The sequence below is a fragment of the Scyliorhinus torazame genome, chromosome 12 (genome assembly GCF_047496885.1).
Source record: "Scyliorhinus torazame isolate Kashiwa2021f chromosome 12, sScyTor2.1, whole genome shotgun sequence".
Lineage (NCBI taxonomy): Eukaryota > Metazoa > Chordata > Chondrichthyes > Carcharhiniformes > Scyliorhinidae > Scyliorhinus > Scyliorhinus torazame.
The window spans coordinates 79000983-79025650 of record NC_092718.1 but is presented as its reverse complement, the minus strand read 5'-3'; the positions used below and the strand labels follow the sequence as shown (position 1 = coordinate 79025650).

The 24668-nt window shown below is 50.3% G+C and overlaps 1 protein-coding gene across 2 annotated transcripts in view; it reads left to right on the top strand.

Moving 5' to 3' along the window:
- The window catches only part of LOC140386504 (high affinity cGMP-specific 3',5'-cyclic phosphodiesterase 9A-like), a 111741-nt gene that overhangs the window by 51100 nt on the left and 35973 nt on the right, over window positions 1–24668 (top strand). For both annotated transcript variants that reach the window (XM_072468898.1, XM_072468897.1), the window contains exons 9-10: window positions 23446–23520; window positions 23943–24029. In XM_072468898.1, coding sequence (XP_072324999.1) covers window positions 23446–23520; window positions 23943–24029 — 162 coding nt within the window. The remainder of the gene's footprint in view (window positions 1–23445; window positions 23521–23942; window positions 24030–24668) is intronic.

The window sequence follows — 24668 nt, the reverse complement described above, 5'->3', positions numbered from 1 at the left end:
ACCCTCAATGATAAGGTCCTTTTCCGGGGTGTAGACCAGTTCGAAGTCGTACCTCTTGAGTTTAAGTAGGATGCGCTGGAGGCGAGGGGTCATTTCGTTCAGGTCCTTGTGTATGATGCTGACCAGGGGGCGATGGTCAGTCTCAACGGTAAACTGGGGGAGACCATACACATAGTCATGGAACTTGTCTATTCCGGTTAGCAAATCCAGGCACTCCTTTTCGATCTGCGCGTAGCGCTGTTCTGTGGGGGTCATGGTCCGCGAGGCATAGGCGACCGGGGCCCATGACGCAGTGTCATCCCGCTGTAGGAGTACCGCCCCAATGCCGGACTGGCTGGCATCAATCGAAATTTTAGTGTCACGAGATGTGTCGAAAAACGCCAATACCGGGGCTGTGGTGAGTTTAATTTTGAGCTCCTCCCATTCCTTCTGGTGTGTGGGCAGCCACTGGAAATCCGTGGACTTCTTGACTAGGTGGCGAAGAGCCGTCATGTAGTAGGCAAGGTTGGGAATGAACTTCCCCAGGAAGTTGACCATGCCTAGGAAGCGTAGCACTGCTTTCTTGTCTGCCAGCTGCGGCATGGCTGGAATGGCGCTCACCTTGTCTGCATCCGGATCACCCCTGACCGGGATATGTGGTCCCCCAGAAACTTCAGCTCGGTTTGGCCGAAAGAACACTTGGCTCGGTTGAGGTGCAGGCCGTTTTCCCGTATCCCCCCCAAAGACGCGCTGGAGACGATTGATGTGCTCCTGTGGTGTGGTGGACCAGATGATGACGTCGTCAACGTAGACGTGCACCCCTTCGATGCCCTCCATCAACTGTTCCATGATCCTGTGAAAGACCTCGGTTGCCAAGATGATGCCAAATGGCATTCTGTTATAGCAGAACCTGCCGAAAGGAGTGTTGAAGGTGCACAGCTTCCTGCTGGACTGGTCCAGTTGGATCTGCCAAAAACCCTTTGAGGCATCCAGTTTTGTAAAGATTTTAGCCCGGGCCATTTCGCTCGTGATCTCTTCCCGTTTGGGTATGGGGTAGTGTTCCCTCATTCTGTTGTTGTTGAGGTCTTTTGGATCAATGCAGATCTGGAGCTCGCCAGAGGGCTTCTTAACGCACACCATGGAGCTGACCCATGGCGTGGGCTCCGTGACCCGGGACAGCACCCCTTGGTCCTGGAGATCCTGCAACTGCTGCTTGAGGCAGTCTTTGAGTGGCGCTGGGACCCTGCGAGGTGCGTGAATGACCGGGTTGGCGTCCGGTTTGAGCCGTATTCTGTAGGTATAGGGCAGTGTGCCCATACCCTCGAATGCCTCCTGGTTGTGGGCGAGGAGCGATTGAAGCTGTGCCCTAAATTCTGCATCCGGGAAGTCTGATGTGCCTTCTGGAGACAGAGCCTGGACCCGCTGCACGAGGTGGAGAATTTTGCATGCCTGTGCGCCTAGCAGGGAGTCCTTTGATGATCCGACTATTTCGAATGAGAGTGTGGCCGTGTATATGTTGTGTGTCACCTGGAGCTGGCAGGATCCCATGGCCGGGATAACGGTTCCATTGTAGTCGACCATCTTGCAACGGGATGGCCTAATTTGTGGTCTGACCTTCATGGCGTTGAAGGCTAACCATGCTATGAGGTTGGCGGAGACGCCAGTGTCCAGACGGAATGTTATCGGTGATCGGTTGACCGTTAGGGTGGCACACCATTCATCACCCGGATTGACACTGTTCACTTGCAACGGCTGGTGTGTCCTGGCTGTAGACATCCGGTTCCTATCAATGACCGCAACACGGAAGGCGTCCCGGTCGTCTGTGTCACTAGTCTGGATATCGTCTGGGCACGACTCGTAGTCAGGAGGCTGAATGGTCCGTACGTCCCTGTGAGGTTGTCGGAATTGGGGAACATTGATAGGTTGAGCTGCTCGACAGCAGGCAGCGTAGTGGCCCATCTTGCCACAGCGGAGGCATTGTCGGTTTCTTGCCGGACATTGCCGCTTTAAATGTGCGGCTCTGCAGTTGCTGCACGTCGTGACGTCACGGCGTTCGTTGCGCCACCGCGTATGCGCAGTTTGGTCTTGCGTCAAGCGTGCCTGCACATCACGTCCCTCTGTGTCGACGTCTTTTTTGGCGCGCACAAACGCGGGAGTCCGCGGAAAGCGCACAAAATGGCCGTCCTCATCCGGGCCGCAGGCCGGGAGGAACTCGATCACCTGGATCCGTTCGGCCTCGTAGGACGCCCGCCTTGCCGATCCGGCCGCGTAGGACCCCTACCGCACCGATTCGGCAGCTTGAAATTGGGAGTAGCGGCTGGTCGCGTTTTCATGAAGGACACAGGCTTCGATTGCGGAGGCTAGGGTGAGGCCTTTAATTTTGAGGAACTGCTGGCGTAGGGTGCCCGAGGTGACCCCAAAAACAATCTGATCCCGAATCATTGAATTGGAGGTGGTGTCGTTACCGCAGGACTGCGCGAGGATATGGAGGTGTGTAAGGAAAGATTGAAAGGGCTCATCCTTACCCTGCAGGTGCTGCTGGAAGAGATACCTCTCGAAACTCTTGTTTACCTCGAAGCTGAAGTGTTGGTCGAGTTTGGGAAGGACCGTCTTGTACTTGGCCTTGTCCTCACCTTCCGCGAACACCAGGGAGTTGTAGACATGGATGGCGTGGTGACCTGCCGTGGAGAGGAGGATGGCGATTTTCCTGGTGTCCGAAGCGCTGTCCTTTTCATTGGCTTCCAGGAAGAGCTGGAAGCGCTGTTGGAACAGCTTCCAATTGACGCCGAGGTTTCCAGCGATTTGTAGCGGCTGCGGCGTGCTGACGGTGTCCATGGCGCAGGATGGCAGATTCCTGAGGATTCGTAGGTAGGTCTCACAGTTACCGGGTACTATGATGTGTTGGGTGCTCTGCTGCACAGACGAACCAACACGGTTGTGGATGGTACAACTCAGTTTTATTACTGACATATAGTTACAGTGGTAAACTGGTTACTGTGGTTCGATCATAGCCCTTGAATCTGTGGACCTATTTCTAACACTATCTTGGAGTGGCACTCAGCACATGGTGGATGTCTGAGTGGCTTGCTGTGAGTTCTGTGCCCTGAGCTGTCTCCTGCTGGAATCCGCGGGAAGTGTCGTGTTCCCCGTTTTATAGTGTGTATGCTCTTGCCTGTGATTGGCTGTGGTGTTGTGTGTGTATTGATTGGTCCGTTGATCTGTCCATCAGTGTGTATGTGTGTTTGCACCATGATGTTTACCTGAATATCATGTCATTCAGGTTCTCTCAAATTCAGAAATACAGCACTCACAGCTTTTCAGGTGAAAATATGGCGGAAAGAGAACAACAGGACCTTGTCTCTATGCTGCCAGGATCAAAACTGGAACTCCTTGGGATTCTGAAAATAGGATCCAATCACCACCTGTTACCGGCAGAACATGGCCTCTTGGACCAATTCATTGGCCATCAGCCAATCAATCAAACCGGGTCCCACTCCATCTCTCTCTCTGGTGATGACAAGTCTGAAGCTCTTGTTCAAACCAGCAGAAACTTGCAGAGTGATCTGTCCTGTAACTTCTGAATTCTGCTGCTTGTCTTAAAGATACTTGTCCATTAATCCATGGATCAAAAATAGTAATGGAAAAATAATTAAAAGGGAAATAGTGTTAAACAGGAAGGGCCCTAACACAGGAAACTACCGGCCGGTTATTCTAACATCTGTTACAGGGGAAATTCTAGAATCTATTATTAAGGAAGTTAAACTGGGACACAGTGTACTTAGATTTCCAGAATGCGAGCTGTCCTGTCTGTGTAACCTCCTCCAGCCCCTAACATTCTCCCTATCTCTGTAACCTCCTCCAGCCCTGAAACCCTCCCTATCTCTGTAACCTCTTCCAGCCCCTAATATCCTCCCTACCTCTGTAACTTCTTCTAATCCCTAATATCCTCCCTATCTCTGTAACTGTTTCCAATCCCTACACCCTCCCTAGCTCTGTAACCTCCTCCAGCCCTTAAAACACTGCCTATCTCTGTAACTTTCGGGCAGCACGGTGGCACAATGGTTAGCATTGCTGCCTATGGCGCTGAGGATGCGGGTTCAAATCCCGGCCCTGGGTCACTGTCGGTGTGGAGTTTACACATTCTCCCCGTGTCTGCGTGGGTTTCACCCCCACAACCCAAAGATGTGCAGGCTTGGTGGATTGGCCATGCTAAATTTCCCCTTAATTGGAAAAAATAATTGGGTACTCTTAAAATTCAAAAAAAAAAAGAAAAAAAATCTCTGTAACCTTCTCCAGCTCTTACAACTCCCTATCTCTGTAACCTCCTCCAGCCCTGATAACCCTTCCTATCTCTGTAACCTCCTCCAGCCCCGATAACACTTCCTATCTCTGTAACCTCCTCCAGCCCCGATAACCCTTCCTATCTACTTCAATTCCAACCTCTTGAGCATCCCCCGATTCCCATCGCTCTACTAGTGGTGGCCTTCAGCAGCCTGGGGGGCCTCTAAACTCTGGAATACCCTCCCTAAACCTCTCTTTCTGTCTCTCTGTCCCTCTCTCTCCCGTTATATCTTCTCTTCTCTTCTCTCCTGTTCCCTTTCTATCTATCTATCTATCTTCCCTTCTTCCACTCCTCCACTCCTCCACTTCTCCCCTCCTCCACTCCTCCACTCTTCCACTCCCCTCTCCCTCTTCTCCCACTTCTCCCTCTTCTCTCTCTTCTCTGACAGTGCTACAGCGCTCAAAGCACTAAGCAGATCTTTTTGAACAGCAGAAAGGCTCGAGGGGCCGAATGGACTGCTGCTGCACCAGTGTTGACTGCTCGTATGGAAGTGCAACCAGGGCCCTTCACATTCTGATCACCTTTGAATCTGCAATCTCGAGTGAGATTCAGTCTTGTTGATATCCCTCTGATGACAATGGCTCAGTAATCTGGGAGCAGTCGCACAATTCATCGCATGTTAGTGTCCGTAAGGTTGGAGGAAGCGGTCATGGTAAACAACAGCAGCTTTCATTTGTGTAGCACCCATAATATAGTCCAAATATTGTGACAAAGATTGTGATTATTAAGCTGTCTGTTGAACTAATAAAGAAAGCCCCATGAATTACATCATATCAACCGTGATTCTGCCACAGGGACATCAAAGCAACACGTTTCTTAAAGTATGGAACATATAATCCCTACAATGCAGAAGGAGGCCATTCAGGCCATCGGGTCTGCACCGACCACCTGAAAGAACACCATCCCTAGGCCCACTCCCCTCGCCCTATCCCCGTAACCGTACCTAACCTGGACACTGAGGGGCAATTTTAACATGGCCGATTCACCTAAGTGATGACAGACGGCTGCTTTAGTGTCTGGCAGCCAGTGTCCAGTGGTGTACCACAGGGATCTGTGCTGGGTCCCTGATTGTCATTTATATAAACGACATAGATAGCTATGTGGGGGGTAGGATCAGTATTTTTGTGGATGACACAAAGATTGGCCGGGTGGTTAACGGTGAGGTTGAGTGCCTTGGATTACAGAAAGATATAGACAGGATGGTCAAATGGGCAGAAAAGTGACAGCTGGAATTTAATCCTGAAAAGTGTGAGGTGATCCACTTTGGAAGGAATAATGTGACCTGGGAGTAGTCAATGAATGGCCTGACACTGGGAAGTTCCGAAGAACAAAGGGACCTTGGTGTGTTTGTCCATAGATCTCTAAAGGCAAAAGGGCAGGTTAATGGGGTGGTGAAAAAGGCACATGGGACACTTGCCATTATTAATTTAGGCATAGATTACAAAAGCAGGGAGGTCATGATGGAGTTGTACAGAACTTTGGTGAGCCCGCAACTGGAGTACTGTGTGCAATTCTGGCCGTCACATTGTAGGAAGGATGTGACTGCACTGGAGGGGGCGCAGAGTGTAGCCAGTTAAAATGGCTAACTCACGATGTAGAATGGCTAACCCCGATTTAAAATGGCGAACGGAAAAGGCTGATGGGAAAATCAGCCAACAGGACTAAAACAAGCAGCTGCAGGTAAACTGTGTATTCACCTCTGGGAAGGCCAGACAAGATCAATACCTGCAGCCATCAACACAACAAAACGCCAGCCATCTGAATACTAATGAGCAATCCCCGGGAACAATTTGCAACAATTTAGACACACAAAGCCAACCCAGACTCTTCGGCGCCAACAGGAGCCTACACAAAGGGAGGTGAACGATCACCTCAAGACCGCCCATCGATCAAGGAATCGCTCCAGCATTGGAGAATATCGAACCAAGTGATTGGGACAAAGTCCAATCACTTGGAACCAGGTACAGGGTCCGCCCCGAAAGGCGGGAAGCCCCTGGGGACTATAAGAATAGAGTCCAAGTTCAAATCGACCCTTCTGCTACCCCTTCTGCTACCCTCCTGCGACCCTTCTGCTAGCCTTCTGCAACAGCTGCTCATATCGTAAGTCTTACTTCAACGCTCGCTACGAGATAGGCACTCCTAGCTATCGATCTGTACCAGTTTCGAATCCCGCAGGCTCAGAACCCAAACGAAAGGCCATTTGTTCCCCTGACCTGCTGGGCCATTTCCAAGTTAAGTAATTGGCCTGTTAGTTGTAGGAAGTAGCTTAGACGTAGAATTTATGCATGAGTATTGATTACTGTATATAATAAATGTGCGTTGATTTAACTCTTACTAAGCGGTGTGTTGGATTATTGATCATTATTCGGACTTGAACCACGTGGCGGTATCAGAAAGATACCTGGCGACTCAAGAGCAAAGGTGATAGAACAGAGCAATTAAACTAAGGTTAAAGTTAGCAGCAACATTTGGCGACTCCGCCGGGACCCGATCTAGAAGTGGAAAACCACTCCGGGAGAACCCAAGAATTTGAATTAGAAATCCAATTGGAAACAGAAAACCACAAGTGTTCAAGCAGTTCTGATCAATACTCATAATTCGGAAGTGTGTGTATGCATGCGTAACTAACAGGACTATAAGGTAAAACTGATAGATTTTTGTTGCGTCAAAACTGTCGGAAGTTTGTATATCGGAAAGTAGCGAACGCCGTACCCGTATTTACAGCACCTCCTTAGCTCCCCTGTTCCAAATTTAGAAGAGGCATTCGGATAGGCAAGATGGCAATGCAGGCAATGCAGCGCCTCATGAACTCTGAGGAATTTGCGGTCGCAGCGACCAGCAGCAGTAGAGTGGGACAATGTCCCATTTGGGAGGAAGAGATCAGGAAATATCTCAAAGGGAAAGGATGCCCCCTTTGGAATGATTTTGTGTGATAATGAGGAATCAGGTCCCGGGAGTATAGGACATACTTGGTGGGAGAACCTGAGTGAGATCCACTAAAAGAGCTTGGGAAAAGCTCGCAAGCCGATGGCAATCGTGTCCTGTTTGGCACAATTGCGAGGCATAGAGGAGGCCATTAAGACGCTCCGCAAAGAAGTTGAGGGCATACATCAGATGAGTAAGGTTGATGTAAGTGAAGTAGAAAGAGAGAATATGGAATTGAGAAGGAAATTGGCAGCAAAAGATGGAGAGGTGGATGACGCCAAACGGGCTCTCCAGTCTTGTCTGGCGCATTTAAGCAGCTTCCAGTCTCAGTACGAAAAGGCCTATCAGGACACGCAACGTGCAGTCCTGGTACGTGAAGAAACGGAAAAACAGGTAGAGACATTACAGAAACAGTGTAGTGATCTCAAGGCAGCATTAAGAGCACTCCATGCTGCCACCACAGAACAAAGACAAAGCACCTTAGATCACGCAAAGTGCCGGAAGCAGATTGCAGAGCTGCAATCGCTGCTTTCTGTTCAAAAAGGTTTTCAGGAAACCTTTGGGGAAAAGTTAGATCAGGAAGATGGCCCTGATTGGGAAGAATTGAACGAAACAGCGCAGAGATATGTTCAGGGAACATGTGGCCAGGGAAAGCCCCAAAAGTGAAAAGCACCCCAACCTCCCACACAGCAGATAGTTCAGGCTCCAATGAACCCTGTAACCACCCACCGCACGGCCACACCGGACGATGCGGAATATCTATATTCCACCCCCTTAACAGTGACCCAATTAGGGGACGCGTGCGAGAAGATCACACCTTTCCTCCCTACCTCAGAACCCCACCATTTCTTTGCCACAGTTAGACATCAGGCGCACATGTACGGCCTGGATGAGCGAGAGCATGTAAAGCTCACAGTTTTAAGTTTAGATCCGTCAGTAGCAGCAGCCCTTCCCGACCCACAGAATGTAGGAAGAGGCACCCTTGCAGAAATGCATCTTGGATGCGATCGGGTGTAACCGGGGTGACCCCGTAGATGGCCTCAATAAATGTAGTCAGAGGAAATCTGAGCACCCCACAGCGCTCGCTGGACGCCTGTGGATTCACTTTGCAGCAGTCTTTGGAGACGTAGACCGTGCCCATTTGTCCCCAGACAGCATGGCCAAATGGACCCGCACCCTTATCTCCCATGCCACAGAAACAGGACAGAAAGCTTGTACGAGTTATGATCCCTCAGAGGAGGCCCATAACGAGAAGTGGGTAGTGAAAAGATTGTCCCGCGTTTGGGAACAATCTGTTCAAAGTAAACCCACAGTTAAGAATAGCGAGGGAAAGCAGGCCGGCACAGATATGCAGGCAGTAAAAACAACACACCAGAACCCCGCATGGGTGAATGAGGGAAAGAACAGCCCCCCACCCAAGTCACAAGAGTGTTACAACTGCGGACATTTAGGACACTTCGCAAAAGAGTGCAATGCCTCTAAAAAGTCACAGAGAGCCCAGCCGATGGGCACTCTGATTAAGAAAAAGACAGTGCCCATTCATAGCGTTAGCACCCGTTTGGATCAGACGGACTTGACTGGAACGGACTGACGGTGTACAGGCTCCCCCAGTTGGGTCTGCGACACCCTTTGGGATAGGTCAGGACGACCGATAGTTGCAGCAAAAATTCGGGGACAGCCATCGAGTTTCTCTGGGACACAGGAGGGTCCCGCACCACAATAAATTCCTCCACCCTGTTTCAAAAAGACACGTGGCCCACTACAGCCACTATCACCCTCAGCGGCTTTACAGGCCACTCACAGCAGGGACACATCACAGCCCCTGTACCCATTCAAATCGGCAACATCACCACCAAGCACCCCGTAGTTTTAGTTGACCTGCCCCACACAGCAGAACACATTCTGGGAATTGATTTCATGAATTCCCACCACCTTTCATTCGATCCAGTCAACCAGTGTGTCTGGAAGATGGCAAAATCCGCAAGAGTCCCCGCTACGCTCAACATAGGGGAATACATGAATAAAATTAGCGCCGTAGGCGAATTTTGGTTCAACCCGACCACACTTAGCACGGACAAGCAGGTTATGGCAGTCCTGCAAAAGAACAGGGCAGCATTCGTGACCCACAAGCACGACTGTGGACGGATGACTGGCTCCGTACAAGTAACAGGACCTGACCCGAGACCCCAGAAACAGTACGGATTTCCCCAAGAGGCAGAGGGAGAAATCGCGAAAGTAATAGAAAGCTTATTAGAGCAGGACGTACTTAGATCAGTAGCCTCCACTAATAATGCCCCGATTTGGCCAGTGAGAAAGCCCGATGGATCATGGCGACTGACCATCGATTATCGGGAACTCAACAAAGTCACCCCCGCAGCAGCCCCACCGTAGCAACAAGCCCCGAGACCATGCTCAAGCAGGGACTCAATTCCCGATTCTTTACGGTTTTGGACGTCAGTAATGGATTCTGGTCCATTCCATTGGCAAAGGCGTGCCAGTACAAATTTGCCTTCACCTTTAAAGCACAGCAGTACATGTGGACATGCCTGCCACAAGGATTCCACAACTCCCCCTCCATTTTCCACCGACAGCTGGCAAATGGATTAGCCAAATTCTCTCGCCCCGAATGTCTGGTTCAGTACATAGACGACCTACTACTGCAGACAGACACCAAGGAAGAGCACATTAAGCTTCTGTCTGAACTCCTGAACTATTACACTCAATTGGTTGTAAAGTCAACCCCAAAAAGGCCCAGATTTTGGAAGAAAAGGTGATATATTTGGGAACAGTTATCACGCACGGTAAACGTGAGATCGAGCATAAAAGGATTGACTCGATTGCTAAATTGCCCCTTCCCCAGAACGTTTCAGCCCTCCAGTCGTTTTTAGGACTGGTTGGCTACTACCGAAACCACATTGACGGTTTCGCCAGCAAGACAGCACCCCTCTCAGACCTCCTAAAGAAGGGAGCCCCCTGGGAATGGCTTCCGCAGCATACGGATGCTGTGGACTCTTTAAAACAGGCACTCATAGTAGCCCCCGCACTACAAGGTCCAGACCCACTTTCCCCTTACGCCATAGAGGTAGCGACTGTCATGATATTCAAACACACACATCATGATGGACACACTAACAGGCAAATCAGAGTACACAACACCACAACCAATCACAGACAAGAACACCAACCACATAAAAAGCACGAGCACGACACCTGGAGGTCAGTAGGTCTGGGGAGAAGGAAGCATGAAAGAGCTGTTGAAACACCACAAGCAGGGAGCCCCCCACGTGCAGAGTGCAAAGACCAAGTTGTAAATAGTGAGTTTAAATAAACAAGCGTTGTACCATATGCAACTGTGTTGGCTCTTCTGTGTGTTAGAACACCCAACACCACATGGTACAGGAGTGGATCGATACCTGCCTACCAACCTGCCATTCTGGACATGGACCACACCGGCAAACCGCAGCCGATGCAAGTCACGGGGAACCTAGGCACCAACTGGAAGCTCTACAGGCAGCGATTTGACCTGTACATCCGTGCCACCGAAAAACAGAATGTCTCGGATGATTCGAAGATTGCAATGCTCCTCTTCTACGCAGGCCCCCACCCAAATGATGTCTTTAATTCACTGGTGTTCGAGGAAGGCGAAAACCAGGCCAAATATGACACGGTCATCCTCAAAATGGACCAGCACTTTCAAACTGAAGTAAACGAAACTTTCGAAAGATACATCTTTCAGCAACGCCTGCAAGGTAAGGAGGAGCTTTTTCAACCCTTTTTGACGCACCTCCGGATTCTGGCGCAGTCCTGCGGTTACGGCACCACCACAGAGTCCATGATCAGGGACCAGATTGTTTTTGGCGTTGCCTCCAGTGGCCTACGCCAGCAGCTTCTTAAAATAAAGAGCCTCACCTTAGCGTCTGCTGTGGAAGCCTGTGTCCTCCATGAGAATGCTGCCTGCCGTTTTGCCCGATTTCAGGCGTCCGAGTTGGCACGGAGGGGGTCCCCAGCCGTCGAATCGGCAAGCCAGGCCGCCCACGACGTTGAACGCATCCAGGCCGTCGATTTCTTCCCGCCCCACGGCCCGGACGACAGCGGCCGCTTCCCGCGCTTTTCGCGGTCTCCCGCGCAGGTGCGCGCCAAGAATAACGGCCACAACGAGGGACGCACTGCGCAGGCGCGCCCACCGCAAGATCGCACTGCGCATGCGCAGTGGCGCAACGAACGCCGTGACGTCATGACGTGCAGCAAGTGTGGAGGTCTACACTTAAAAGGGCAATGTCCTGCAAAATACCAACAGTGCAACAGATGTGCCATGATAGGCCACTACGCAGCCCGCTGTCGTGCGGCTCAACCCATGGATCCGGCGCATCCTCGACAACCTCGCACACGAGTCAGGACCGTCCAGCCCACGCATCAAGACTTCCAGTTAAGTGATGCAGATGACCAGGATGACTTCAGAGTTGCCGTCATTGATGTCAACAAGGTCAATGCCATCAATCCAGACGATGAGTGGTGTGCCACCCTGACGGTCAACCGATCGCGCGTCGCCTTCCGTCTGGACACCGGCGCATCCGCCAACCTGATTGCTTACTCTGCAGTCCAGGCCATGAAGGTCAAACCACTCATCACACCATCCCGGCTTAAGATGGTTGACTATAACGGGAACGTTATCCCGTCCGTAGGATCTTGCCAGCTACAGGTGACTCACAAGAGGTACACGGCCACACTCCCCTTCGAAGTTGTGGGCTCATCAAAGGACTCGTTACTGGGCGCACAAGCGTGTAAGGTCCTTCACCTGGTACAGCGCATCATGTCTCTCTCTCCAGATGAGATATCCGACTTCCCGGATGCTGAGTTCCACGCGAATCTCCATTCCCTCCTCGCTCACAACCAGGAGGTTTTTGAAGGCATGGGGACATTGCCACACACGTACAAGATTCGACTCAGACCGGACGCCATCCCTGTCGTTCACGCACCTCGCAGGGTTCCTGCGCCTCTCAAAGACCGCCTCAAGGCACAACTGCAGATTCTTCAGGACCAAGGGGTCCTATCCAAGGTCACGGAGCCCACGCCATGGGTCAGCTCCATGGTCTGTGTAAAGAAGCCCTCTGGCGAGCTCCGTATATGTATAGATCCAAAAGATCTGAACAACAACATCATGCGGGAACACTATCCCATCCCGAAACGAGAAGACCTCACCAGCGAGATGGCGCGAGCCAACATATTCACTAAATTGGATGCGTCCAAAGGATTCTGGCAGATCCAACTGGACCCGGCCAGCCGAAGACTATGCACATTCAACACCCCTTTTGGCAGATTCTGCTACAACCGGATGCCATTCGGCATCATTTCGGCATCTGAAGTATTCCACCGCATTATGGAGCAGATGATGGAAGGCATCGAAGGGGTACGTGTATATGTGGACGATATCATCATTTGGTCCACCACTCCGCAGGAACACATGCATCGTCTTCGACGTGTCTTCACCCGCATACGGCAAAATGGCCTGCGTCTCAACCGTGCGAAGTGTGCTTTCGGCCAGACGGAGCTGAAATTCCTCGGGGACCACATCTCAAGGTCCGGGGTCCGTCCCGATGCAGACAAGGTTAGCGCCATCACAGCCATGCCACGACCGGCTGACAAGAAGGCTGTCTTAAGATTCCTGGGCATGGTCAACTTCCTTGGGAAGTTCATTCCCAACCTGGCTTCTCATACAACAAACATGCGCCATCTCGTAAAAAAATCGACGGAATTCAACTGGCACCAGTCGCATCAGCAGGAATGGGAGGAGCTCAAGCACAAACTGGTCACGGCACCAGTGCTGGCCTTCTTTGACGCGACTCGCCCTACAAAGATCTCAACAGACGCCAGCCAATCTGGTATTGGAGCGGTACTCCTGCAAAAAGACAGCACGTCATCATGGGCCCCGGTTGCGTATGCCTCACGAGCCATGACCCCTACCGAACAGCGCTACGCGCAAATCGAAAAAGAATGCCTGGGCTTGTTAACTGGACTGGACAAGTTCCACGACTATGTGTATGGCCTGCCACGATTCACGGTCGAAACTGACCACCGCCCCCTGGTCAACATCATTAACAAAGACCTGAACGACATGACTCCTCGCCTCCAGCGCATCTTACTCAAACTCAGGAGGTACGATTTTGAACTGATCTACACTCCGGGGAAGGAACTCATAGTGGCGGACACTCTTTCCCGAGCAGTGAGCACACCACCAGATGCGGAGGGGTTCGTGCGTCAAATTGAGGCACACGTGACTCTGACAGCAGCAAATATGCCAGCTGATGATCCTTGTCTGGCCCACATACGCGCAGAGACGGCGACTGACCCTCTGCTGCAGCGAGTGATGCGCCACATGACGGAAGGGTGGCTAAAAGGGCAGTGCCCCCAGTTTTATAATGTGCGAGATGATCTCACCAATATAGACGGGGTCCTTATGAAATCGCATAGGATCGTCATTCCACACAGTGTGCGCCAGATGATTCTTCGTCAACTACACGAAGGCCACTTGGGTGTCGAAAAATGCAGACGAAGGGCCCGGGCGGCGGTATATTGGCCGGGTATTAATGAAGACATAGCCAACATGGTGCTCAACTGCACAACCTGTCAGAGGTTTCAGCCGGCGCAACCTCCGGAAACACTTCTACCACACGAGATGGTGACGTCCCCCTGGGCGAAGGTGGGTGTTGACCTATTTCACGCGCTCGGCAGAGATTACATTGTTATTATAGACTACTTCTCAAACTACCCGGAAGTCATGCCTCTCCATGATCTGACGTCGTCCGCAGTCATTGGGGCCTGCAAGGAAACGTTTGCTCGCCATGGCATTCCAAGGACTGTCATGTCAGACAATGGACCTTGTTTTGCCAGCCGTGAATGGTCGTCCTTTGCCGCAGCATATGGTTTCACTCATGTGACATCCAGCCCTCTGCATCCACAATCGAACGGGAAGGCTGAAAAGGGTGTCCACATCGCAAAGCGGCTCCTGTGCAAGGCGGCTGATGCCGGATCGGACTTTAACCTTGCCTTGCTGGCCTATCGATCGGCCCCGTTATCCACGGGCCTCTCGCCAGCGCAGCTACTAATGGGTCGCTCCCTCAGGACGACGGTACCTTCCGTCCTGGCACCGACAACAGACCATGAGGCGGTTCTTCGGGACATGCAACTGCAGCGTGATCGCCAGAAAGGTCGGTACGACACACGAGCGACGGACCTGCCCCCCCTGTCCTCCGGAGACAAAGTACGCGTCCATCAACCGTATGGTGGCTGGTCAGCACCGGCCGAAGTCCTCCGACAAGTGGCTCCCCGCTCGTTCCTGGTTCGCATGCCGGATGGTTCCGTGCGTCGCCGCAATCGGCGCGCCCTTCGCCGACTTCCACGTTCACAGCCACACAACACGCCAGATCCTCAACAGGCTTCCGAGGATGACTTTGTGGAGCTGCCGCACATCACGCCCTTTCCATCGCCACCCATGGCCATGCCTGCACAGCAGCCGGTGGTTCTTGATCCACCCTTAAGGCGGTCAACCCGAATTCGTCGCAAACCCATTAGAATGGACTTATAATACAGTTCATATGTTTAATAAGTTGGACAATTTTACATGATAACCTGTTGTTGTTTATCGTTCCAGATGTCGTCTGACTGGACAACTGTTCAAAATTTTTTTTCTTCTTCTCTCGTTCGCATTTCTGTTATGTTATGGTACAACTGGATTCATGTGACGCACTCGACATCGCCCCATGTACATAGTTCCGTCATAGACACATGCTGCACACGACACACACACACTCTTAGATGCACTCACGTCACGATCATATTTATTACCACGTAGGCACATATCTTTGTAAAAAGGGGGGATGTCATGATATTCAAACACACACATCATGATGGACACACTAACAGGCAAATCAGAGTACACAACACCACAACCAATCACAGACAAGAACACCAACCACATAAAAAGCACGAGCACGACACCTGGAGGTCAGTAGGTCTGGGGAGAAGGAAGCATGAAAGAGCTGTTGAAACACCACAAGCAGGGAGCCCCCCACGTGCAGAGTGCAAAGACCAAGTTGTAAATAGTGAGTTTAAATAAACAAGCGTTGTACCATATGCAACTGTGTTGGCTCTTCTGTGTGTTAGAACACCCAACACCACAGCGACCACAGACCGCACCCTTTCAGCCGTGCTCCTCCAGGAACGGCACGACCAGTTAAGGCCCGTAGCTTACGCCTACAGACTTTTAGATGCTGTAGAGCACGGAATTTCAGCCTGTAAGAGGCACCTGCTCGCAGTATTTGGGGCAGTCCAGTATTTTTCGTACATTACCGGACTGAACCCCATCACAATTCTCACAGAACACACCCCCACCCAACTTTTACTGGACGGACGACTCAAGGACGGTACAGTTAGTCAGATTCGAGCAGCTAGATGGACCCTTCCCTTGCAGGGACGGGACATCACTGTTAAAAGGACAAAGACACACACCTATTTAGCCGACAATTTACAGTACCCCGGAACCCCCCATGAATGTGAGATTATCTCTCCACACCACAAGCGCATAACAGGTTGCGGTATATATGTCGAGGACGCGCAGGGACACGCCCTCGAGGAAATATCGTTAAAACTACCCGGACACTAGGCGCGCAGGCAGCAGAGCTCGCGACCATTGCGTATATAGTGAAACACCCTGATTCCTTCCCCAGCCCAGCAGATATATACTCGGACAGCCTCTATGTCTGTAACAGCCTTATGGAATTTCTGCCCCTGTGGGAAGCAAGAGAATTTGTTTCCGCAGACGGAAAACCCCTCCCCTCAGCCCCATTGCTCCGTCATATTTTAGAAAGAGCCCAGAACAGGACTTTTGGGATCATCAAAGTCCGCAGCCACCATAGTTCCTCCCCCCCTGGAAATGTAAGAGCCGATGCACTGGCTAAAGCAGGTTCCAGACATGGGTATTTTTGGACACCCCCCGAAAGCGCGCCAGTGAGTGCAGTTCAGGTCTCACAGACAAAGATCGAGGATCTAGTGGAAGCCCAGAAGCAGGACAGCAATCTCACGGAGATTTTAAAAGGGAAGTATCCAGCATCCTACGAGAGGTTTAGAAATACACTGACCACACATGACGGTGTTCTGTTAAAAGACACCGTTTATGTGGTTCCTGAACAGGAAAGGAATCAATTGATTTGTTTATTCCATGACGGTCATGGACATCAGGGAATCAATCCCACTACAGCCCATCTCAAGCAGCTTTGTTGGTGGCCGAATTTAAAGGAAGATGTAAACCATTACATGGAAAATTGTCTTATCTGTGCCCAGAATAATCCGGACAGATATGCCAAGAAGGCCCAACTCAGCCACACCCGACCCGTTAATGGCCCCTGGACTAACCTCCAGATCGATTTTATAGGACCATTGCCCCCTTGCAGGAATGGCTATAAATATGTACTTGTGGTAATTGACACATTTACCAAATGGGTGGAAGCATTCCCAGCCCGCACAAACACTGCAAAAACCACAGCCAAGATTTTGACCCACCACATCTTTACAAGATGGGGACACCCCCGCAGTATTGAATCTGACCAAGGTTCCCATTTTACGGGACGTGTCATGCAGAACGTCCTCACGATATTTGGCATCACCCAAAAATTCCACATAGCATACCACCCACAGTCGAGTGGTATCGCGGAGCGCATGAATCGGACCCTAAAATCCACCCTCAGAAAAATGGTCCAGCAGAACAACACCACTTGGGACTCAGTCCTCCCTTTTGCGCTGATGTTTTTGTGTAACACTATTTTTACTTCCACAGGTTACACCCCACACACCCTCATGACCGGACGCCCCATGAAAGGCACAGAATATTTGTTCGGCTTGGACCTGACCAGCTCCAAAGTCACGGCCCTCACACACGAGAAAGCCATGGAGCAATTAGTTGCAAATGTTAAAATGGCTCAGCTAGCAGCCGCAGTAAAATTGGGCTCCAGAAAGAAACAGAGCAAGGCTTGTTTCGACAAGACAGTGCATGCGACTGAGTATAGTATCGGACAGCAAGTGATGCTTTCTGTATATAACCCCAGCACATTCCTGTCACCAAAATACTCGGGTCCGTATTCCATTGTGGATAAAGTAAGCCCTTCCGTTTATAAAATAAAGTACCCCAATGGTAAGAATGCGTGGTTTCATATTAACCAGCTGAAGGCATATGGAACACAGTCGAACCAAGCACACCACGTCATGCTCGATGCAGCACCCCGCCCACAGCCAACGTAACCCTACCAACCCCCACCACGTCCAGCCCAGCCACGGACTCGACCTCGACTCCATCCCCGAAATATACACTCCGCCCCGGAACGCCCTCAGACTGCAGCAGCAGAGACAGCGACTGTGACTCGGACGATAGCCACAGCACGCCTCCCTCCTATCCCCATGCAACAGGACCCACACCCAGCGACTCCGACTACGATCCAAGTGATCCCTTCATGATCACTTTCCTGAACAAGCTCCACCACTGACCACCGAACCACACTGACGACCCCGATTTTGTCCCCACAAAACTAGACACCAATTACTGGCACCATGACAACTCATACTGACTCGTCCGCAACCACGAGAGCGACCCCACCTCACACCATGCAGCCCTTTCAGCCCTAATCCACTCCAGAGTTTGGCACCCGGGAGAAGAGGACGACCTTGGGTCTGACTCCCAAACCGACAACCCCTTTGCGACCCTGTTCACAACCGAGAACTGAGGTGTCCAGATGATGTTTTAAAAGGAACCGCTTGGGAGACGTGGTGTCCTTTCTGATGGAACCTGCAGACTGTTTTATGTTGTGTGTACGTTTCTTAAATGTTGTATGTCCGACAGGAGAATTTTTTTCTCACTGCCCCACGCCTATTCGGCTGAAACCTCTGAGGACTTGCCTACAGAGACTCACCATTGCCAGACACCAGTTCGGCTGAAACCTCTGGGGACTTGTCTGCAGAGACTGGTTACGCAACCAGGCGCCTGTTCGTAACTGCCCTTCTGGTTCGAAGGATAGAACCACTACGGCAGCCCCACCACGATGACTACATTTTTGCCCATCCTTGTCGGTTGCTCAGGCAATGGAGAAACAGCTTGAGACCCGCCCTGCCTGGGAACCCCCCCTCTGGTCAATTACGCTCGGGTAGGAGAGACACGGCATTGGTAGCCGTCCTACTCGGCGACTCCATCCAAATCGTACCCGTCGTGGCCCATACGCACCTCATTTTGGTATTTTTCAGTTCAAAAAGTTTTGTTTTGTTTAGGTAACCTTTAGGTTTCCGGCCATCTGCTATTTACATCCTGGAACATTTGGATGGTAAATCAGCACTGGTTCATTATTGGGAAGTGTGCCGTGTCCTAAAATTTGTTTTTTTGAAAAAAAAATGAGGGAGTCACACATAGTGACCAATTATAAAGGGAGTAATTGGCACTACAGGACAGACACACTAGCGTACCAGATATTAAACAAAGATTGTTACAGACACTATGCTTCTTTCTACAGAACTCCAGAAGCTCCAGGACCGGAGAAAACAAAGAAAGAAAAGGAAAGAGAACAGCCATGAGGACTTCCTTCAAGTGGATCGCCCTTGTGCTATTGGACATTTGGTTGCGCGTGAACACGAACCCCATGACTTCAAGACCCCCAGCCATTAATGTTTCACTTTCCCGCAGTACCCAGAGCCCAGTCACCAGCGATACCACACCATCTTGGTGTGCCAGGTTCATAACCTGGTACTCCCTGTCCTATGTGATCAAAACACTACTAGCATTGGCGTTACTCTGCTGCATCGTGCAGACTATGCGTCTACGGAAATGGAGAAGGAGAGCCTACCACGCTCGAACCCCGGTATATAAGATCAGATCCCCTATGTTCGGTTACGACCAGACCCCCGACCCCCCCCAGGTCAGGGAATGGAAAGCAACATAGTGATGTGATCCTTCACGCTTCACGTTAGGATCACAAGGAGAGTGTGTAGCCAGCTAAAATGGCTAACTCCCGATTTAGAATGGCTAACCCCGATTTAAAATGGCGAATGGAAAAGGCTGATGAGAAAATCAGCCAACAGGACTAAAACAAGCAGCTGCAGGTAAACTGTGTATTCACCTCTGGGAAGGCCAGACAAGATCGATACCTGCAGCCATCAGCACAACAAAACACCAGCCATCTGAATACTAATGAGCAATCCCCGGGAACAATGTGCAACAATTTAGGCACACAAAGCCAACCCAGACTCTTTGGCGCCAACAGGAGCCTACACAAAGGGAGGTGAACGATCACCCCAAGACCGCCCATCGATCAAGGAATCGCTCCAGCATTGGAGAATATCGAACCAAGTGATTGGGACAAAGTCCAATCACTTGGAACCAGGTACAGGGTCCGCCCCGAAAGGCGGGAAGCCCCTGGGGACTATAAGAATAGAGTCCAAGTTCAAATCGACCCTTCTGCTACCCCTTCTGCCACCCTCCTGCGACCTTTCTGCTAGCCTTCTGCAACAGCCGCTCATATCGTAAGTCTTACTTCAACGCTCGCTACGAGATAGGCGCTCCTAGCTATCGATCTGTACCAGCTTCGAATCCCGCAGGCTCAGAACCCAAACGAAAGGCCATTCGTTTCCCTCACCTGCTGGGCCATTTCCAAGTTAAGTATTGGCCTGTTAGTTGTAGGAAGTAGCTTAGACGTAGAATTTATGCATGAGTATTGATTACTGTATATAATAAATGTGCGTTGATTTAACTCTTACTAAGCGGTGTGTTGGATTATTGATCATTACTCGGACCTGAACCACGTGGTGGTATCAGAAAGATACCTGGCGACTCAAGAGCAAAGGTGATAGAACAGAGCAATTAAACTAAGGCTAAAGTTAGCAGCAACAGGAGGCGATTCACCAGGATGTTGCCTGGGGTGGAACAGTTAAGTTATGAAGAGAGGTTGGGTAGGCTTGTGTTGTTTTCTCTGGAGCAAGGAAGACTGAGGGGTGACCTGATTGATGTGTACAAAATGATGAGGGGCATGGACAGGGTGCAGAGGGAACAGCTGTTCCCCTTAGTTGAAGGGTCAGTTATGAGGGGTTACAAGTTCAAGGTGAGAGGCAGGGATTTTAGGGGGGATACAAGAGAAATCCTTTTTACCCAAATGGTGGTGACGGCCTGGAATGCATGGCTGGGAGCGAGGTAGAACTGGGTTGCCTCACATCCTTTAAAAAGTATCTGGATGAGCACTTGGCACGGCATAACATTCAAGCCTATGGACCACGTGGTGGTAGATTAGGTAGGTAGGTCAGGTGTTGTTCATGTGTTGGTGCAGACTCGAGGGTCAGTACTGTCAGAGGGTCAATATTGAGTGAGTGCTGCACTTTTCAGAGGGTCAGTGCTGAGGGAGTGCTGCACTGTTGGAGGGTCAGTGCTGAGGGAGTGCTGCACTGTTGGAGGGTCAGTACTGAGGGAGTGCTGCACTGTCAGAGGATCAGTACTGAGGGAGTGCTGCACTGTCAGAGGATCTTTGGCGGGTAGGATCAAGGAAAACCCCAAGGCCTTTTACACATATGTGAGAAATATGAGAATGACTAGAGCGAGGGTAGGTCCGATCAAGGACAGTAGCGGGAGATTGTGTATTGAGTCTGAAGAGATAGGAGAGGTCTTGAACGAGTACTTTTCTTCTGTATTTACAAATGAGAGGGGCGATATTGTTGGAGAGGACAGTGTGAAACAGATTGGTAAGCTCGAGGAAATACTTGTTAGGAAGGAAGATGTGTTGGGCATTTTGAAAAACTTGAGGATAGACAAGTCCCCCGGGCCTGACGGGATATATCCAAGGATTCTATGGGAAGCAAGAGATGAAATTGCAGAGCCGTTGGCAATGATCTTTTCGTCCTCACTGTCAACAGGGGTGGTACCAGGGGATTGGAGAGTGGCGAATGTCGTGCCCCTGTTCAAAAAAGGGACTAGGGATAACCCTGGGAATTACAGGCCAGTTAGTCTTACTTCGGTGGTAGGCAAAGTAATGGAAAGGGTACTGAAGGATAGGATTTCTGAGCATCTGGAAAGACACTGCTTGATTAGGGATAGTCAGCACGGATTTGTGAGGGGTAGGTCTTGCCTTACAAATCTTATTGAATTCTTTGAGGAGGTGACCAAGCATGTGGATGAAGGTAAAGCAGTGGATGTAGTGTACATGGATTTTAGTAAGGCATTTGATAACGTTCCCCATGGTAGGCTTATGCAGAAAGTAAGGAGGCATGGGATAGTGGGAAATTTGGCCAGTTGGATAACAAACTGGCTAACCGATAGAAGTCAGAGAGTGGTGGTGGATGGCAAATATTCAGCCTGGATCCCAGTTACCAGTGGTGTACCGCAGGGATCAGTTCTGGGTCCTCTGCTGTTTGTGATTTTCATTAATGACTTGGATGAGGGAGTTGAAGGGTGGGTCAGTAAATTTGCAGATGATACGAAGATTGGTGGAGTTGTGGATAGTAAGGAGGGCTGTTGTCGGCTGCAAAGAGACATAGATAGGATGCAGAGCTGGGCTGAGAAGTGGCAGATGGAGTTTAACCCTGAAAAGTGTGAGGTTGTCCATTTTGGAAGGACAAATATGAATGCGGAATACAGGGTTAACGGTAGAGTTCTTGGCAATGTGGAGGAGCAGAGAGATCTTGGGGTCTATGTTCATACATCTTTGAAAGTTGCCACTCAAGTGGATAGAGCTGTGAAGAAGGCCTATGGTGTGCTCGCGTTCATTAACAGAGGGATTGAATTTAAGAGCCGTGAGGTGATGATGCAGCTGTACAAAACTTTGGTAAGGCCACATTTGGAGTACTGTGTACAGTTCTGGTCGCCTCATTTTAGGAAGGATGTGGAAGCTTTGGAAAAGGTGCAAAGAAGATTTACCAGGATGTTGCCTGGAATGGAGAGTAGGTCTTACGAGGAAAGGTTGAGGGTGCTAGGCCTTTTCTCATTAGAACGGAGAAGGATGAGGGGCGACTTGATAGAGGTTTATAAGATGATCAGGGGAATAGATAGAGTAGACAGTCAGAGACTTTTTCCCCGGGTGGAACAAACCATTACAAGGGGACATAAATTTAAGGTGAAAGGTGGAAGATATAGGAGGGATATCAGAGGTAGGTTCTTTACCCAGAGAGTAGTGGGGGCATGGAATGCACTGCCTGTGGAAGTAGTTGAGTCGGAAACATTAGGGACCTTCAAGCAGCTATTGGATAGGTACATGGATTACGGTTAAATGATATAGTGTAGATTTATTTGTTCTCAAGGGCAGCACGGTAGCATTGTGGATAGCACAATTGCTTCACAGCTCCAGGGTCCCAGGTTCGATTCCGGCTTGGGTCACTGACTGTGCGGAGTCTGCACGTCCTCCCCGTGTCTGCGTGGGTTTCCTCCGGGTGCTCCGGTTTCCTCCCACAATCCAAAGATGTGCAGGTTAGGTGAATTGGCCAATGATAAATTGCCCTTAATGTCCAAATTGCCCTTGGTGTTGGGTGAAGGTGTTGAGTTTGGGTAGGGTGCTCTTTCCAAGAGCTGGTGCAGACTCAAAGGGCCGAATGGCCTCCTTCTGCACTGTAAATTCAATGATAATCTATGATTAATCTAGGACAAAGGTTCGGCACAACATCGTGGGCCGAAGGGCCTGTTCTGTGCTGTATTTTCTATGTTCTATGTTCTATGTTCTATGATCAGTACTGAGGGAGTGCTGCATTGTCAGAGGGTCAGTACGGCGGGAGTGCTGCACTGTCAGAGGGTCAGTACTGAGGGAGTGCTGTATTGTCAGAGGATTAGTCCTGAGGAAGTGATGCACTTTCAGAGGGTCAGTACTGAGGGGATGCTGCACTGTCAGAGGGTCAGTACAGAGGGAGTGCTGCACATTCAGAGTATCAGTACTGAGGGAGTACTGCACTGTCCGAGGGTCAGTACTGATGGAGTGCTGCTCTGTCGGCGGGTCAGTACTGAGGGAGTGCTGCTGTGTTGGAGGGTCAGTACTGAGAGAGTGCTGCACTGTCAGGGGGTCAGTGCTGAGGGAGTGCTGCTCTGTTGGAGGGTCAGTACTGAGGTAGCATTGCACTGTCTTCCTTTTACTGGGGGTCAGAATAGATTTGACCTGACAGGCGCCTCTTGTGTATTGATCTGAGATCCATCTTTTCCACAGTATACCCTGTCGGAGGAAACGATCGAAGCCCTCAAGCAACCAACATTTGATATCTGGCAATGGGCTCCTAATGAGGTAAGGGGTAAGACAACACCTGCTTCACAAAGTGAGATCTATCACTGTAAAAGTTGATGCACCCGCTTAGCTCAGAACCTCTACTAAAATGGGACCTAAACAAAGCAGGGTTTTCAATGCTAATTGGTGTAGAATTGGTTCTAGACTCCCCAGCCCGTGCCCCGAGGGCAGACAGTGAGAGTTAGGTGGGAAACAGCCTCTCAGCATTGAGCCTTTCAAACCCTCTGAGAATTTGAGACGTTTCAATGAGATCCCCCCTCATTTGTCTAAATTCCAGAGAATATCGACTCATTCTCCTCAATCTCGCCTCGTGGGACAATCCCTACATCCCAGGAATCAGTCATTAGTGCCTTCTAATGGGATGTATCACCCATTGAAGGATCATGGATAGGCACTAACATTTTTATCCTTCTCTCCCACAGATGCTCAGTTGCATTGAATACATGTACCACGACCTTGGACTGGTCCAGGAGTTCAACATCAACAGCATCACCCTAAAACGCTGGCTGGTACGTATCAGTAACTCTAATCCTAACCAAACATTAACGCCATCACCCTGAAATGCAGGCTGGTATATACCAGTAATTCTAACCCTAACTGTGAGGTCCTAAGCCTAACCCTAAGCTTAACACTAACACTAACCCTACCCTTAACCCTAACCTAAACCGAACCCTGACCCTAACCTTAACTGGAAAAATCCTACTCCTAACACTCAACCTGCCCCTAACCCTAAAACGCTAACCCTAACCCTTGACTTAGTCCGAAGCCTAACACAAACTCTGACCTTAAGCCAAACCCCAACCCCAATCCTAACCATAAACCCTAAACCTAACCCAAACTGCAAAAACTTAAACCTAACCCCAAACCTATACTAACCCTGCCCCTAACCCTAACTTTAAAACCCTAAACCTAACCCTGAGCCCAATACTAACGCTGGCCCGAACCTAAACCTAACTCTAACCCGAACTGTAAAACCTAACCCTACACATGACATTAACCCTGACCCTAACCCTAACCCTAACTCTAACCCGAACTGTAAAACCTAACCCTACACATGACATTAACCCTGAACCTAACCCTAACCCTAACCCTAACCCTAACCCTAATCCAAAACCTAACCTGAAGTCTAATGCTGATCCTGACTCTGA